Source organism: Jaculus jaculus, chromosome 11 (assembly GCF_020740685.1).
Source record: "Jaculus jaculus isolate mJacJac1 chromosome 11, mJacJac1.mat.Y.cur, whole genome shotgun sequence".
NCBI lineage: Eukaryota > Metazoa > Chordata > Mammalia > Rodentia > Dipodidae > Jaculus > Jaculus jaculus.
The window spans coordinates 50,338,001-50,352,764 of NC_059112.1; the positions used below are offsets into that span (position 1 = coordinate 50,338,001).

Consider the following 14,764-nt stretch of genomic DNA (forward strand, 5'->3'; position numbering starts at 1 on the left):
GGAAAATCCCCTTGTTTGATTTGTGCTCCTGCAGGGTGGGTGTACCAATTGTGAGGATCATGGCTGCAAGCTCCTCAGTGGGCTTCTGGCCATTTTCCTCCTTTCTGGTGTATCTTGGTCTCTCCTACTTCTCTGCTGTGGCTAATTTGCTTGTATATTGGCCTGTGACTGTTTTTGTGAGAGTTCTGTGGTTGTCATGGAAACTGTATTCCACAGTCTTAAGAAATTTCCTATCTGGACTTTAAAAGAAATATTTGTTTACCTTAAAATGGTAAAAGTAGGATTTTAGGTCTTTCGAGGTCAGTTGATTATTTTCCTTTTTCTCCCTTAAAAGAATAACATATATATACATACATATATATGTATATAACATGAGCAGATATATTGATTTCAAAATACCTATTTTTTAAAACAAGTTTTTTAAAAAAATATTTTTATTAATAGAGAGAGAGAGAATGGGTGCACCAGGGCCTCTAGCCACTATAAACAAACTCCAGACACATATGCCACCTTGTGCATCTGACTTTCATGGGTACTGGGGAATTGAACCTGGGTCTTTAGGCTTTGCAGGCAAGCAACTTAGCTGCGAAACCATGTCTACAGCCCAAAACACCTATTTTTTTTTTTTTTTTTGTGATGACAAAATGTCCTCAGGCCCTTCCAAATGTTAAGGAAAATGTGCTGAATACTAGATTTGAGCAGTGGAAGCAGTTTCATCTGTGCAGAACAATTGGTCAATGTGAATTGTGCTTTCTGGTACTAGTACTTCTGAGAAAACAGGAAAGGATAGTGCGGAAGGTTCTTTTTGCCATTACTTACAGGTCAACAACTTTGTGGACCATGTGGGCACTGGGGCAGAACAGCCCAAGAAGTGTCAGGGTTAGTTTTAGCTAATCAAAGAGGTGTCCAGCCTGGTGGAAAAGAGCTGTGTAATCCTGACATTGAGGGATCAAGGCCAGACTGGACTACATGGAGAGTTCGAGGCCAGCTTGGGCTATATAGGACCCTATATCACAAAAGAAAAAAACAATGTGGGAGAGAGCTGTCATGATGTTTCCAGATCTCTTCATCACCAACCCTTTCCTTTCTAGGCCAGGAATATGAGGTGCAGAGAGGGGATGTGACCTGAAAGACCCTTGTCTTCCTATCCCTGTGTTTCCTTTTTTTAAAAATTATTTTTTATTGACAACTTCCATGATTGTAAACAATATCCCATGGTAATTCCCTCCCTCCCCTCACTTTCCCCTTTGAAACTCCACTCTCCTTCGCATCCCTGCCCCCTCTCAGTCAGTCTCTTTTATTTTGATGCTGTTCCTTTCCTCTTTCCCTCACCTCCTCCCTTTCTTTCCTTCTTCCTTGGCCTTTACCTATCATTCCAGTTTCACTTCCTATCTCAATCACTCAGCTCTAGTGTCTCTTTCCTCTTCTTATAAAGACGTAAGTCCTATCCAATTAGATTTATGACTTTATTTCATCTTAATTACTTTCCTTAAGGCCCTGTTTTCAACTATGGTCACATTGTAGGCTAGGGATTACTAATTTGGGAGATAGTTTATACATATCAGTCGCTAGAAAAGGTAGAGTTGGCATCCAGCCCTTTCTGACAAAAGGCCATGGTACTCAGATCGGCCTAGGTGGATAGATTCCAGAACACTGAGTAGTGCTCAGCTGCAGGGATCCACTGTGCCTTCAAGAAGAGGGCCACAGAGTCTTTGTTTGAGCTAATGTGACAACAGGTTGATGCCAGGCACTCCCACATCCCAGACTCCTTGTGTGTTGGTGCATTTGGAATCCTAGATCCTCTTTATCTCCACAACTAAATAATGGTGCCAGTAGCAAAACAGTCAATCACCAAAACCACATAGGAACAATGCAGTGTGATTGGTGTATAACCTTATCTTTTGCCCAGTGTTTTTACATTTTTCATATTTGAGTTATGATTCTTTCTAGATAAAAGTCAAAGTAAATGTTACTTTCCCCTCATTGTGTCTCATATTATCAAAGTGGTATTTTTAAGGTAGGCTGAATAAATAAATCAGTTTTTTTTTTAGCTTCCATCATTGCTATTTTAAAACATGCTCAATACGCTGACCCAGCAAATATTGTGCCAAAAATGTGTTGTAGCTTTGTGTTTAGTGAACCTCGTAGAGGAACACAATTGCCCTGCCTAGCATACGTGAGCTGCAGGTTATGGCCTAGAAAGGGAATGAGCTCTAGACTGGTGAAATGTTAATTAGCTAAAATTTAAAATCTGAAGCTGGCACGGTGGCACACACCTTTAATCCCAGCACTTGAGAGGCAGAGATGAGGATGGCTGTGAGTTTAAGAGTTTGAGGCTAGCCTGGAGTTATAGAGTGAGTTCCAGGTGAGACTGGACAGAGTGAGACCCTGCCTTGAAAAAACAAAAAGAATGACAGTTGGTTTTTTTCCTGTTTATTTCATGTACATAATATCCATGATGGAGTAGGCCTGGAATGACTTCTAGAGGTATTATCCAATACATATTTTATAGGCATGAAATGCCTGGGGAGCTTATAGAAAATCTTTATTATAACCCCTGAGTGTTTCCTGGGACATGACACAGTATTACCTATAATTCAGAATGTCTCTAAATAATGACTAGACATGATTCCTGGGCCATCTTTCATGTTGTTTCTTGCACTAAAGAATCTTACCTTGAATATAAGTTGAAATGGGCAGTGAAAGGTAACCCTCAACATGGAGTATGGTATGAAGTTGTACTAAATAGGCAGATTAGTGATGCTGGCTTCTAAGAGTTCAGTCCTTCAAACCGATCAGGCCACAGACTTCTGATATCTAAGAGATAATCCACAGACTGAAAACTGATGTCCTTAGATATGTTTTCCACAGAGGTGATAATGCAGTAGAGACCGACCTCTGATGAGTCTGGACTGCTTTGTGCGAGACCCCATCACAGCACATCAGTGCTAAAACCCAGGGAGGTGAGGCTGGGGGCAGGACAGGCATATACATTCACGACTACAATTTTGCTTGTTTGTTTTTGACGTACGGTCTTGCCCAGGCGAACCTGGAATTAGTCTCAGGCTGGCCTTAAATTCACTATGATCCTTTTGCCTCCTGAGAACTGGGATTAAAGACGTTTGCAACCACACCTGGCTACAGTTTTTTTTTCCTCTTTTTTTTTTTTCTTCAAATCTAGTTTTAACACTTTGAGTTTTTTTGTTTTTGTTTTTTTCTGCCAGGAAAGGTTGGGGCAATGAGTTTTAAGGAAGTTCATGCTTCCTTGCATGGCTCTGTTGCTGCCTGATGTTATGTTTTATGTGTCCCAGAGCAAAGACCTGACCAGGAAGGTTTACTGCTTAGAATAATGACTGTTAGTTTAAAGTGCATGTCATTTATTGCTGTGGCCTTAAGCTGCTGCAGAAGAAATGTTATACTTTACTGCCTGACCCTCCCCCAAAGACAAGAATGGGTAGGAGACCATTGCTGAGCCATAAGAATGTGCCATAGACTGTGGAGCACACAGAGAAGAGACTCGTTGCCTTTGAGCTGCTTCAGTTTGATTGTTCTGATTCCTGTCTTTCCTCAAGAACATGCTGATAATCTCAGAATTTTAACAGGTCTAAAACCTTGTTCTCAGCTGGTCTCTGAGGTTAACTCCAACTCTTTGGATTTTTTTTTTTTGTTCTGTTTTTGTTCTTTAATTAATTTAGGGTTAGGGTTTTACTACATAGCCCAGGTTGGCTTTGAACTTATAGTCCTCCTGCCTTATACCCCTTAGTACTAAGATTACAAGTGTGAGCCTATAGGGTCATGTTTATTTTTTATATTTTATTTTTATTTATTTTAGAGCTAGTGAGAGAGAAAGAGGTGGAGAGAGAGAGAGAGAGAAGAAGAATGGGGAGGGAGAGAGAATGGGTACACCAGGGCATCTAGCCACTGCAAACAAACTCCAGATACATGAGCCACCTTGTACATCTGGCTTACCTGAGTCCTGGGGAATTGAACCTGGGACCTTTGTCTTTGCAAGCAAGCACCTTAACTGCTAAGCCATCTCTTCAGCCCATGTTTTTTATAATTTTTTTAAAATTTATTTATTTATTTATTTGATTGAACAAGAGAGAAAGAGGCTGAGAGATAGAGAGAATGGGCACGCCAGGGCCTCCAGCCACTACAAATGTACTCCAGATGCATGCATGCCCTGGGTAAGTATCTGGCTTACATGGGTCCTGGGGAATCAAACCAAAGTCCTTTGGCTTTGCAGGCTAATGCTTTGACCACTAAGCCATCTCTCTAGCCCATTTTTTTTAAATTGTATTTTAAATTAATATAAATATAAATAAAATAATATTTTATGTTAGAATAGAAAGTAATGGGTTTCATGATGGTATTTTCATATGTGTGTGTGATTATGTTTTCTTAGCACTCATTTCTCCCTCCCACTGTGCATTCCTGAGCCTTCTGCCTACCTCTGACTGTGTTTTTTTTCCTCTTTGAATACTCATAGTCAAATAGGTATAATCCATTTTTATGTGGATTAAAGTGTGTGGGGTGGGCTTCTTTGGACTATCTTTTCAAGTTTAGGCACTGATTCTTTGCTGACCAGATACTGGCACTTGAGGTGCCCCCATCACATTCCTGAGTTGGTGCTCCATCCCTGCTTCTGGATGAAAGAGACCCCATTTGGGACAGCTGAGCTGATTGGAGCAGTTTCTCTTTCACACTGCCCCTCCCAGCTGTCTAGGTTCATCTGCACATTTTTTAAAGCACTCTTCCGGCCGGAAGTGCCCTGTTCTCATTGGAGCTATGCTTCTGCAGCAATCAAGGAGACCAAGGAGGCCCTGGAAGACACCAGCTCCACCCTGCAGGCCCTGAGCAATGAGACTGCACAGCTCAGCAGCAGCCTGACCAAAGTGAAAGAAAGCTTTGAAAATTTACTCAACAACACAAACATCAAGGAGTGTCGTCCAGATGTACAGAACAGCCAGTGTAACATCATCAGGGCATCCTTGACCCAACTGGTGTTTGACCCAGCCTTGGAAGAGGTGAGTAGGGGTGACTTTGCCACAGGAGGCTGGGCAGGGCTAAGCTCCGTGCGCCTGCTGGGCCAGGGGATAGCACCCTTCATGCCCCTGTCAGCCCTCTCAGGTCATCTGGTTGCCATGCTGGAATGACTTCAGGAAGGGCATAGAAATGAAGGGGGACCCTCCAAGGGCGTTTTTTCTATTTGATGAAACATCAGGATAATTTCAGAAAAGAAAAAGAGAAACAGAATACATTCCGGTAGATCTTTAAAACTAAACTATGTTAAAACTAAGTGCCTAGTATATTAACCATATATGCTGAAATAGACAAGTCTCCTATTTCCTGAAAATTGTACCCCCATCTGGGATATAGAAAAATTCATGTCTATAAATTATATTTAATTTATTAATTAAATTATATATGTCTCATATGTTATATAAAATATTATAAACTCTCACTTGCAATACATGAGTCAACTTTTTTTTCTAAGGAGTTCACATGTATCTTTGTCTGATATACTACAATCATTTCTGTAATCATTAAGTTTTGAGAACTTAGTTGTATTTAAGTTGTTTGAGAAACATCTTTTGGAAAGATATCTATTTAGTTACCTATTTAATTATATTTTGAGACAGAGTCTTTCTGGCTTGTCTGGAACAACTCACAGTCACTTAAGGCTGACTCAAACTTCCCATCCTCCTGTCTTCTCCTCTCTAGTGCTAAGGGTTCAGATACAGGTATGAAACACTTTTTATTCTTAAGATGTTTTCCACCATGTGGAAAGTTGCTTATACCTGTCACTCCTTCCAGGTCTTTAATCACATTCTCTGAGGGTCAACATATTGTCCCACTTATCATTTTATCTATTTGTACCAGTTATTTCTGCTTTGCTGGGTCAAAATCCCTGACCAGAAGCATCTTAGGCATGCAGTGTAGTTTGGCTCACAGTTCCAGAGAGTAGGATCCATCATGGCAGGGAAAGCATGGCAGGCTAGAGCAGGAAGCCTGTGTCATATACTTATATTGGCAAAGGGAGCAGAGAGAACTGCACTGGTTTTTTTTTTTTACACCTTGAAGCCTGCCCCCACTGACCCACTCCTCCAGCAATACTCCACCTCTTACAAGTTCCCAAACCTCCCAGATTATCAGACACAGGAGACTATGGGGGGCAACTTACATTCAAACTAATGCAGTAAAAGCTAAGTTGAGATAAGTTGCAGTCATGTTCCTCTGTGCCTGAAGATTTTAGTACATTTCATGCCTTTGCATCAACATCATACACAGAAAAATTAGAGCACTAAGCATCAACCCAATAGCTCTATCTATTCTCATTTCTACTCAAACACCGTCAGTTTTTCTGAAAATGCTCTTTCTACTGCTCTCTTCTTTTTGCAGTCCAAAATCATGTGTTGCATTCATGTCAAGGCTTTTGTTCACTTTAATCAGGAATAGCTTATTAGTTTTTTTCCCCTTGTGACATTATTTTTGAAAAGGCTATTTTGTGTATTGGCCTTCAATTAGGTTTGTGTGATGCCCTGTCATAATTAGATTTATGTTACCCACTTCTGACAGGGACCCGTTTCTGAAGAGATGTTGTGTCCTCCTTGGTCTTTCATGTCAAAAGGCACACGGGATTGGTCCCGGTTGCTAAGAGCTAGAGGACTTCAAGTCTATGTATCAGGCTGGCAATGAAAGTCTATTCCACACACACCATCTACTTACATAATCACTGGATGTATTACTTAATTTTAATGCCACTGTTAATTTATTCAGTCAATTTGATATTGGGGACCAAACCCAGGACACGTGTTCTTTACATAAGTGAGCTACTGTCTCAGCCTCTGTATTACTTTTTTTTTAAAATTTTTTAAAATTTATTTGGGTGAACGAGTGAGAGATGGAAAGAGGCAGATAGAGAGAATGGGTGCACCAGGGCTTCTAGCTACTGTAAACGAACTCTAGATGCATACAACTACCTTGTGCATCTGGCTTACGTGAACACTGGGGAATCGAACCTGGATCCTTAGGTTTCACAGGCAAGTTCCTTACCTGTTAAGTCATCTCTCTAGCCCCTATGTTACTTTTACGAGTGATTTTAAAAGATTATTTATAACTTTATTCAACAATATTCTATACTTGTGTTTATATCTGTGTTAAGTTTTTTTGTATCATTTTTAGCTGACTGCAACAGGAAACCTTGCAAATACTTAAAAATGAGTGTACCATTCTGCATAGAACTGTGATTTTCCCAAACAATATTCTGTTGTTCAGAAGAAAGTAAGGTTGAACCCTCAATATCACTGCCATGAGACATGGGTAGAAGATAATTCCCTTTTTGTGAAAGTGAGCTGGGAGGGGTAACCACCTTGTCTTAATATTTTGTTCTATAAATTTTCAGCTCCGAGTGGTGGATACAGTACTCAACAATACTAATGAAATTCTTAAAACTGATTTGGATGGCCCCATCAAAAAAGTACGTCTTTTTTTGAACAACTATAGTAGCTTATGTTATAGTAAAGGGTATTTAGATACATAAGAAAATAGGAAACAGCCCGATTACATTGACCTCTGACAGAGAGATGTTCATGACTTCTATTTTCCTGGACATAGTGGTGGGTATAGTGGAAGACCCATGTTATTCTTACTGTAAAGTTCTGCCTCTCTCTGCCCACCAAGGTAGCCATGCTTGTTTTATTTTTGTTTCTTTCTAATTTCTTATCTTCGCACACACTGTGCCTTCATTCTGCCACTTTCTTCTTCCCTGCCTTTGTCTAGCTACTTAGTTTTTTAACCTTCATATATCACCTTTTTTACTTGGTATTTGTTTTATTCTGGGATGAAATGCAGGGCCTTGCACATGCTAAGCCCACATACTGAGCCCTGTGTGTCACCTCAATAGGGTCTTTCATGCTTAAAATATTGACTTGTCTAGGTTAGAACTTTCAGCAAATATTCTCTAAGTTCCTCCTAACTACAATTATAACTCCCTTAACACCTCTGTTTTTGCCACTTGACTCAACCCTCAAAACTTTAGGGACAGTGTTGACCTGGATTTTATTTATTTGTCCAATAACTTACTAATTGCTGTGATTTATTTGACCAGTAGATGCTGAATATATAATAAATATTTCTTAATAGGAATATTCATTAGAGTGTGTTTATTCAACATCCTTGGCCTGAGCACACTGCTGTCATTATACTTGTTAAACAATGAGATTTCACTAGGAAATCCAAAAGGCTGTCTCCAGCCATGAAACCCCATGTTGTGTAACATCCATAAGTCCAAATGTGGAGCAGTGTAGAGGAGTTATGGAAAACCAGCAGACCCTGTGCTGCTTGGTCACTGTGAGGAAATGCCCTTAATGTACATTTTTTTCCTTAATACCTAACATAGTTCTGATAATGACAAAGTTGGTAGCCCTGTACATCTCAGGAAGTCTATAAGCTCCAGTGTCCCCTAGCAGATGGTCATTACCACCATCAGACTTATTAAGTAAGGCCCTGTAGAAGAATACTAGGCACTTAGCTGAGTACTTTAGAATTAACTTTCCTTGTCATGAACTAGCCCTGAGCCCACATAGCTGCGCATAGTTGTTGGGAGCTGTGTTTTAGCCTCACAACCATTTGCATTTTCCATAAGCTGTATTTTGGGACATTTTTTCCTTCTCTGCAATTAGATCTCTCCTTTCATAATTGCATCAGAAGATAAGAGTCTCCACTTATAAATCTGCTTTGTATCTGCACATTCATATTGTATAGATCAGAGTTTGTCTTGTGGGAGCCTTTTATGTATTGTGGAACACTAATTAGGATTGCTGACCTGTTCTTATACAGTGCCAGTAGCATTCCATAACTGTGACAATAGAAATGCCTCCAGGCACAACCAAATATCCATGGGAGGACAAAACTGCCCTTGGAGAACTACTGCTATGATTGATATGTTTCTGTCATAATCCCTATAAAATCTGTGTAAGCAAATAAGTTGATTTAAAAATGACAAGAATATCCCACCTTCACAAATGGCTATGCTAAGTACCTTACTGTCACAGTGACTCCTGTCTCTTGTTTCCTTGATGTATGCCATGTCCTTATCTTTCTCTGGACTTTCTCCACACACACCTCTTGACACCTCAAGTTACTCTGAGCTCAAGTGCTCTCCAGAGAACTTCTTTTAGGATGAGAAACTTTTAACTGGGTCTTCAGTTTATCCTACTTAAGAAAAGTGCTCATGGGCTAGGGATATAGCTCAGTGGTGGAGTACTGGCCTAGCATATGCAAGGCACAGGATTCAATCCCCAGCACTAAAACAAGCACTCCTCATCATATTAAGGTAATTTCAACTTTAAGAAAAGTGTTACATTTTAATTTTATGTTTGTGCTCCATATGAAGGTGAGAAATGAGTATTAGTCAATTAGTCTTCAATTTTTCTTATACATTAATTTATTTTGAAATATTTTTTAGGGTTATGCATCACTTGACAAAATACCTGAGAAGGTACAAAGCCAAACTACAGCCTTGATAGCAGGTGAGATTCATAGCATGAGGTTACTTTGCTTTTCTTTCTGTTAAGAACTCCATGATTGGTTTGTACAAAAGAAGGCATTGCTATGACTTACGGATTTCTTTTCTAATTTAGAAAAATCATCTCTTACCAAAACCTTGAGGGAAACATGATTATTGGAGTTTTCTAATTGTGTTGTCTTTAGTTAGTGATGTAGATTATTATAAAACCAAAACCAAAACCCCAAATCCAAATTACTATTATTTAGCACAGTTCATGTTTCTGGCTGGCCAGGTAGGTGTGTATGTGGCAATAGAGTGGTTGCGCTCTGTAATGAACTCTTCCACATTCTGATTATTTTCCCTGGTGGTACAAACTATAGATTATGATATTTTCTAAATGAACTTAAAGATGATCGTTTTGAAGACAGAGACGCCTATAGCCTAGGCTGGCCTTGAGTTCTCTATGTAGCTGAGGACCCTTGAGATTCAGATCCTCCTGCCTTCACCTCCTGGTGTGGGGATTGGAAGCATGCACCACTGTTCCTGGCTTAAGCTTTAAATATATCATTTATTTACTTTGTTTTTAGGAATAGTATGTATAAAGATTTATCTTATCACTTTTGGGAGGATTTTTCCCTTGGTGCTAATGTAATGGTCCTTTCCATTACGGTGCTGCCTAGAGTTTTGGAGACAGAATCTCTGTTGGAAGGATTGTAAGGCCGTCAATTATTGAGTCATACTGTGTTCAGTTTATGGAGTGCAGGGGTGAGTAATATACACAGAATGTATGTCAGCAGCTTTTTGTGCCAGGATAGGGATAAACTTGAAGAAAAAAAAGAACTCTGATGATCATCTTCTCCTTTTTGAAAATTATCTTCCCAATACTTCTTTCATCTATTAACCAAGGCCTTGTAAGATATTATGCTAGCAGTTTGATTTTAAATTTCCCTGATGATGTCCTTTCAAGGGTGGGGCTACTTCATCCTGTCACATAGTGAGTTAGTTGTGCTGTGGGTTCTTTTTGTTTGGTCCGGGATGCCAAGGCAGTGCTGACAAAGTTTGTGCTTTTCTCTGATAACACCTGAGGGCTACTGCACACTGCATGACGTTACCTGGTCACTAATGTCTCTGTTGATCTTCTTGTTTCCCTCTTTTAACATCTTCTGGCTCTGTGTGCAGCCCTTGCTTGTAAGTCTGATAAAACAAAATGCATGGCATGCATGAGCAAGGCCAGGCATGTGGTTCACTGCTTGAACACAAGTCTGCATTTTCTTAGGGCCAGAAAGTGCCAGTTCATCAGCCTGGGCATCAGGTTTTGTTTACATGTCCTTAGCACTCAGGCTTTGACGCTTCAGTTCTAGACTGAGTGCACTTGAAAGTGCCTACTTTGTACCAAGTTCTTCCAGATGCCGGGCATGTGAGAAACACAAGGAATAACCGCTGACTGTCTTTAAGCTAGTCAGGCACTCAGATGCCATGGATCAGACTCTGAGAATGCAGCACAGTGAGTACAAGGTAGCTACAGCAGGGAGAGGGCAGTGAAAGAAAGGGTTTTCAGGAGCAGGCATTGTGCAGACTGAGGCTTGAAGAAGGTGTTTGCTCAGAGAGGGCACCACTACCTTCAGGGTCACCAAAGCTGAGAAGACCAGGGAGCTTCATGGTATTTTACATGAGGGCAAGATAGGCCAAGAAGCAGACAGATCCCCTAAGGAGCTACTCATAACAGAAAGGGTGTCTTCATATCACATCTCTCAAAATTCCAAGGTTAAAAGAGGCCATGAGGTCCTACGGTCAAGGATCCTTGGGGACTTCTGCACATGAGCCATTTGAGAAGACAGTGAGCATCATAAGCCTCCTTGTGGAATATATCCAAACACAGAGTATTTGGCTGCTTATGTCTGTCCCTTTGGTTTCTAGATTTCATATCTATGTGAAAATACACTTTTCAAAAGATTCCCACCATTTTTATACGTGATCTCATTTTGGACCAAGCTACTAACTCCATCTCTTAATGAAAGTTCACCAGAAGTCCCAGGATTACATTTGTGAACTGCTTGTTCTGCTGCCATTACCAGGAGAGTTCTCTCCAATGTAGGATCAGTGGACTTTTAAGTGATGCATTTGTTCTTGGTTGCGCCTGTGTCCAGAGCCCCTGAGAGTAAATCCAGCCTCAGAACTAGTAGGAGTGCTTGTCCAGGGAACACACTGCAACCCAAGTACATCTGACCTGTTAGGATGGACAGATGCATTCTTGAATTTGCCTTGTCTCTGGAAAACTGTTATAGATATAAGCAGAAGCCATTTGATCAAAGGAATATTGTTGCTTTTAGTATATAGCAAATGCAGGTTACTTCTTTGATAACTCCAAAATTGAATGGACCTTAAAATTTTAACAAATATATTATCTGGAGTTATTTGTCCAGAAATATCTTGGATAATTATGGCCCTGAATGCACTATCTTTATTCTCTCCACTCTCTCTTCTCTTCCCCTGTCTCCTCTTTTCCCTTTCTTCTTCTTCCCCTCACCCCCCTCTCCTTCTCAGGCTTTTTCTTTTCTTTGATTCTTACTATGTAGGCCAGGCTACCCTCAGACTTTCAACAATCTTCCTGCTTTGCCTCCCAAGTGCTTGGATTATAAGTCTGCGCTACCATGCCTGGCTCCCAAGGCCATTTATTAAGGGGTAGAATTATTGTGATTACTCCAAGATCATGTAACAGGACTTTTCTACTTTCAAAGAGACTTAAGGATAAATAACAACCTCTGTGAGCCTCAGGGTCAGCCTCAGTGAAGTAGGATTAAGAGGACCTATCTCACTGGAATTAACAGATCAATACTGACTGAAATGCCTGGCACACAGTAGGCAATCCTGCATTTTAGTCACCTGTCTCCCTCTCCTCTTGCTTTTTTCCTTGCAAGGTAATTTAGGAAGAAGAAAACTGGCTCAACTTCACCACCATCCCATTGAAAGTCTGTGCTCAGAGCTAGCAATTTGGCTTCGTCATTGCTTTTAGATGGTCTTAGCTGTATTCATACTTGTAGAAACTTACCCTACTTAAAACACTCAAAACATGGAAAAAAAAAAAAGTGGCTTGGCTTTTCTTGGCCTTTCAAAGTCTCTGTGTCTTCCATGTTTGAAGTACTAACCAAGGTTCCATTGTTTTCAGATATCAAAGCTGTCTTAAATTCCATTGGCCCAGACATTAATGGTGTAACCCAACAGATTCCTATTCAGAAGACTCTTTCTGGATTCACTGGTTACCTTGATAACTTTGAAAGTTACTTCCATAAGAAGCTGCCCATGTTGGAAGAGCATGACTCCTACTGGTGAGTGTCTCTCTGGAGCTGGAAAATGAGACCAAATAAAAGCCTCATCATTGCCAGAGCATATGACACAAAGAGGCTGTGGCCTGATATGAACAACCCCTAGTTTTTGTTCTTTAAAAGGTTGAAGTGCTCACTCAGGCAGCATAGCTGGAATAACACAGAGTTGTCCCTAAGTAAGAGTGACATGCAGTTCCTAAACTGCTCCTTATCTAAAAACAGAAGTTGGAGATGGGAAGTTCTTTAGCCAGATATTCAGCAGTATATAATTTGTGATGTCTGTAGTAGCTTCTAGATTTTTTTTTTTGTTATAATTAGTAAACATGGAGTAGGATTTGGAAATGTTTCAGTAATTAAGAAGAGAATTTGGAAAAGATTCTCTTCTGTTTGGTTTATGCACATAGTGGCTAGGTTTCCTGGAGGAACCTGCTTTTCTCTGCTCTACCTTGAGGCCACAAAGTTACCTTTGAACTCAGGGGAGCAGGTGCTATGTGTGGGGTTAAGCTGGGAGATTGACTGTGGTCATTCCACACAGAACAGAGGAGGGACCAAGATTGGGAAATAGGCAAGCTCTTGGGAGGTATATTTGCTTCTCTATTGGCTCCATCTTTGGACCTCCCACTGCAGAGTCCAGAAGCAGCTCCTCCTCCTCCTCTTCCTCCTCCTTCTTCTCTCTCCATATATAAATAACTTTTTTATATAAATAAAAAAATTTATATATATATATATATATATATATATAAATTTATCTTTTATTTATTTAATTTTTGTGTTCCCAGTATGAAAATTGCATCAGAACACGAGACAAACAAAATAGTAACAATAATGGCTCCTTTTTAGAGAAGCTTTAGTGTGTTCACCAGGAACTTTGTTCATATTCTCACCAAACATCTCCTTGGTTGTTCAGTATATAAACCAGTTTTGCAGACAAGAACTTTGGGACTCATGGAAGGGAGTGACTCACTTAAAGCTATTGGAATATGGTAGGGGGAGGGGTTAAGCCCTCCCTGGCTATACCATACATCATTGATTCATTGTTGATAAGGACCTGTACCATGTTTCCACTGGGGGGCTAGGCCATACCAGCAGGTCAGTTAAGTCATAAACTCATTAGAGATAGAGCTTCACAAGTGGGAAGGAGTAGTCTGCCTGTTTCTTGGGCTGTTCCTCCTCCTTCTACTTAGAGATCATAAGCTTACCTTAAAAAGAAATTCAACTAACCATTAATTCTAAAAGTTTTCTGATATTAGACACCATGGCTGATTTAATTTTTGTGTTCCCAATATAAAAATTGCTGCTAGTGGCTATTATTATAATTACCAAGATTGATCTTAATTGAATGAAAAGTTTTAGTGGTGACTTGTCCAGAAGCCTGGAGCTGAAGCAAGTTCTGTGTTTCTGTGACTATCTTAAACGCCAAGAAGCACCCTGCCCTTGACTGCTCCTTGGCATTCCGGGAATGCAGGAACACCTACTTGATTATCCACCACCCAAAAATGTCTCATAGTACCATTATGAAATTGAGATTCGCATTCTGCAGACATTTGATTTAAGATGCTTATAAAATTCATGCATCGTCCACGTAGAGTATTTCTGTTTCAGTAAGGAACACAGTGCCCCAGAACATTTCTGCAACCCCAAAACATTTTCAAAAAAGGCCAAGGAAAAAAGCATGCTGTTTTTCTCTGCAGAGTCTGATCGTGGCCTGTTGGCGTTTTCCAACAACAGGAACCTTGACTGACAGGATTTACAACTCTAAAGGGTTGTATTTGACACTTCCTTGTTGCTGCTAACAAATACCTAACGAGAAGCAACTTAAGGAAGGAAGACTATTTCAGCTAGCACTTTGAGTCTCTAGCGGGTCAGACTGAGGAAGGCATGGTAATGTGAGCTTGAGGCAGCTGGTCACATTTAGTCCACAGTGAGGAAG

At 40.2% G+C, this 14,764-nt stretch overlaps 1 protein-coding gene across 5 annotated transcripts in view; it reads left to right on the forward strand.

Moving 5' to 3' along the window:
- Prom1 (prominin 1) overlaps positions 1 to 14,764 on the forward strand; it is a 121,899-nt gene that overhangs the window by 74,052 nt on the left and 33,083 nt on the right. For all 5 annotated transcript variants that reach the window (XM_045161859.1, XM_045161861.1, XM_045161863.1 and 2 more), the window contains 4 exons: positions 4,801 to 5,027; positions 7,406 to 7,480; positions 9,470 to 9,533; positions 12,678 to 12,837. In XM_045161859.1, the coding sequence (XP_045017794.1) occupies positions 4,801 to 5,027; positions 7,406 to 7,480; positions 9,470 to 9,533; positions 12,678 to 12,837 (526 nt within the window). The remainder of the gene's footprint in view (positions 1 to 4,800; positions 5,028 to 7,405; positions 7,481 to 9,469; positions 9,534 to 12,677; positions 12,838 to 14,764) is intronic.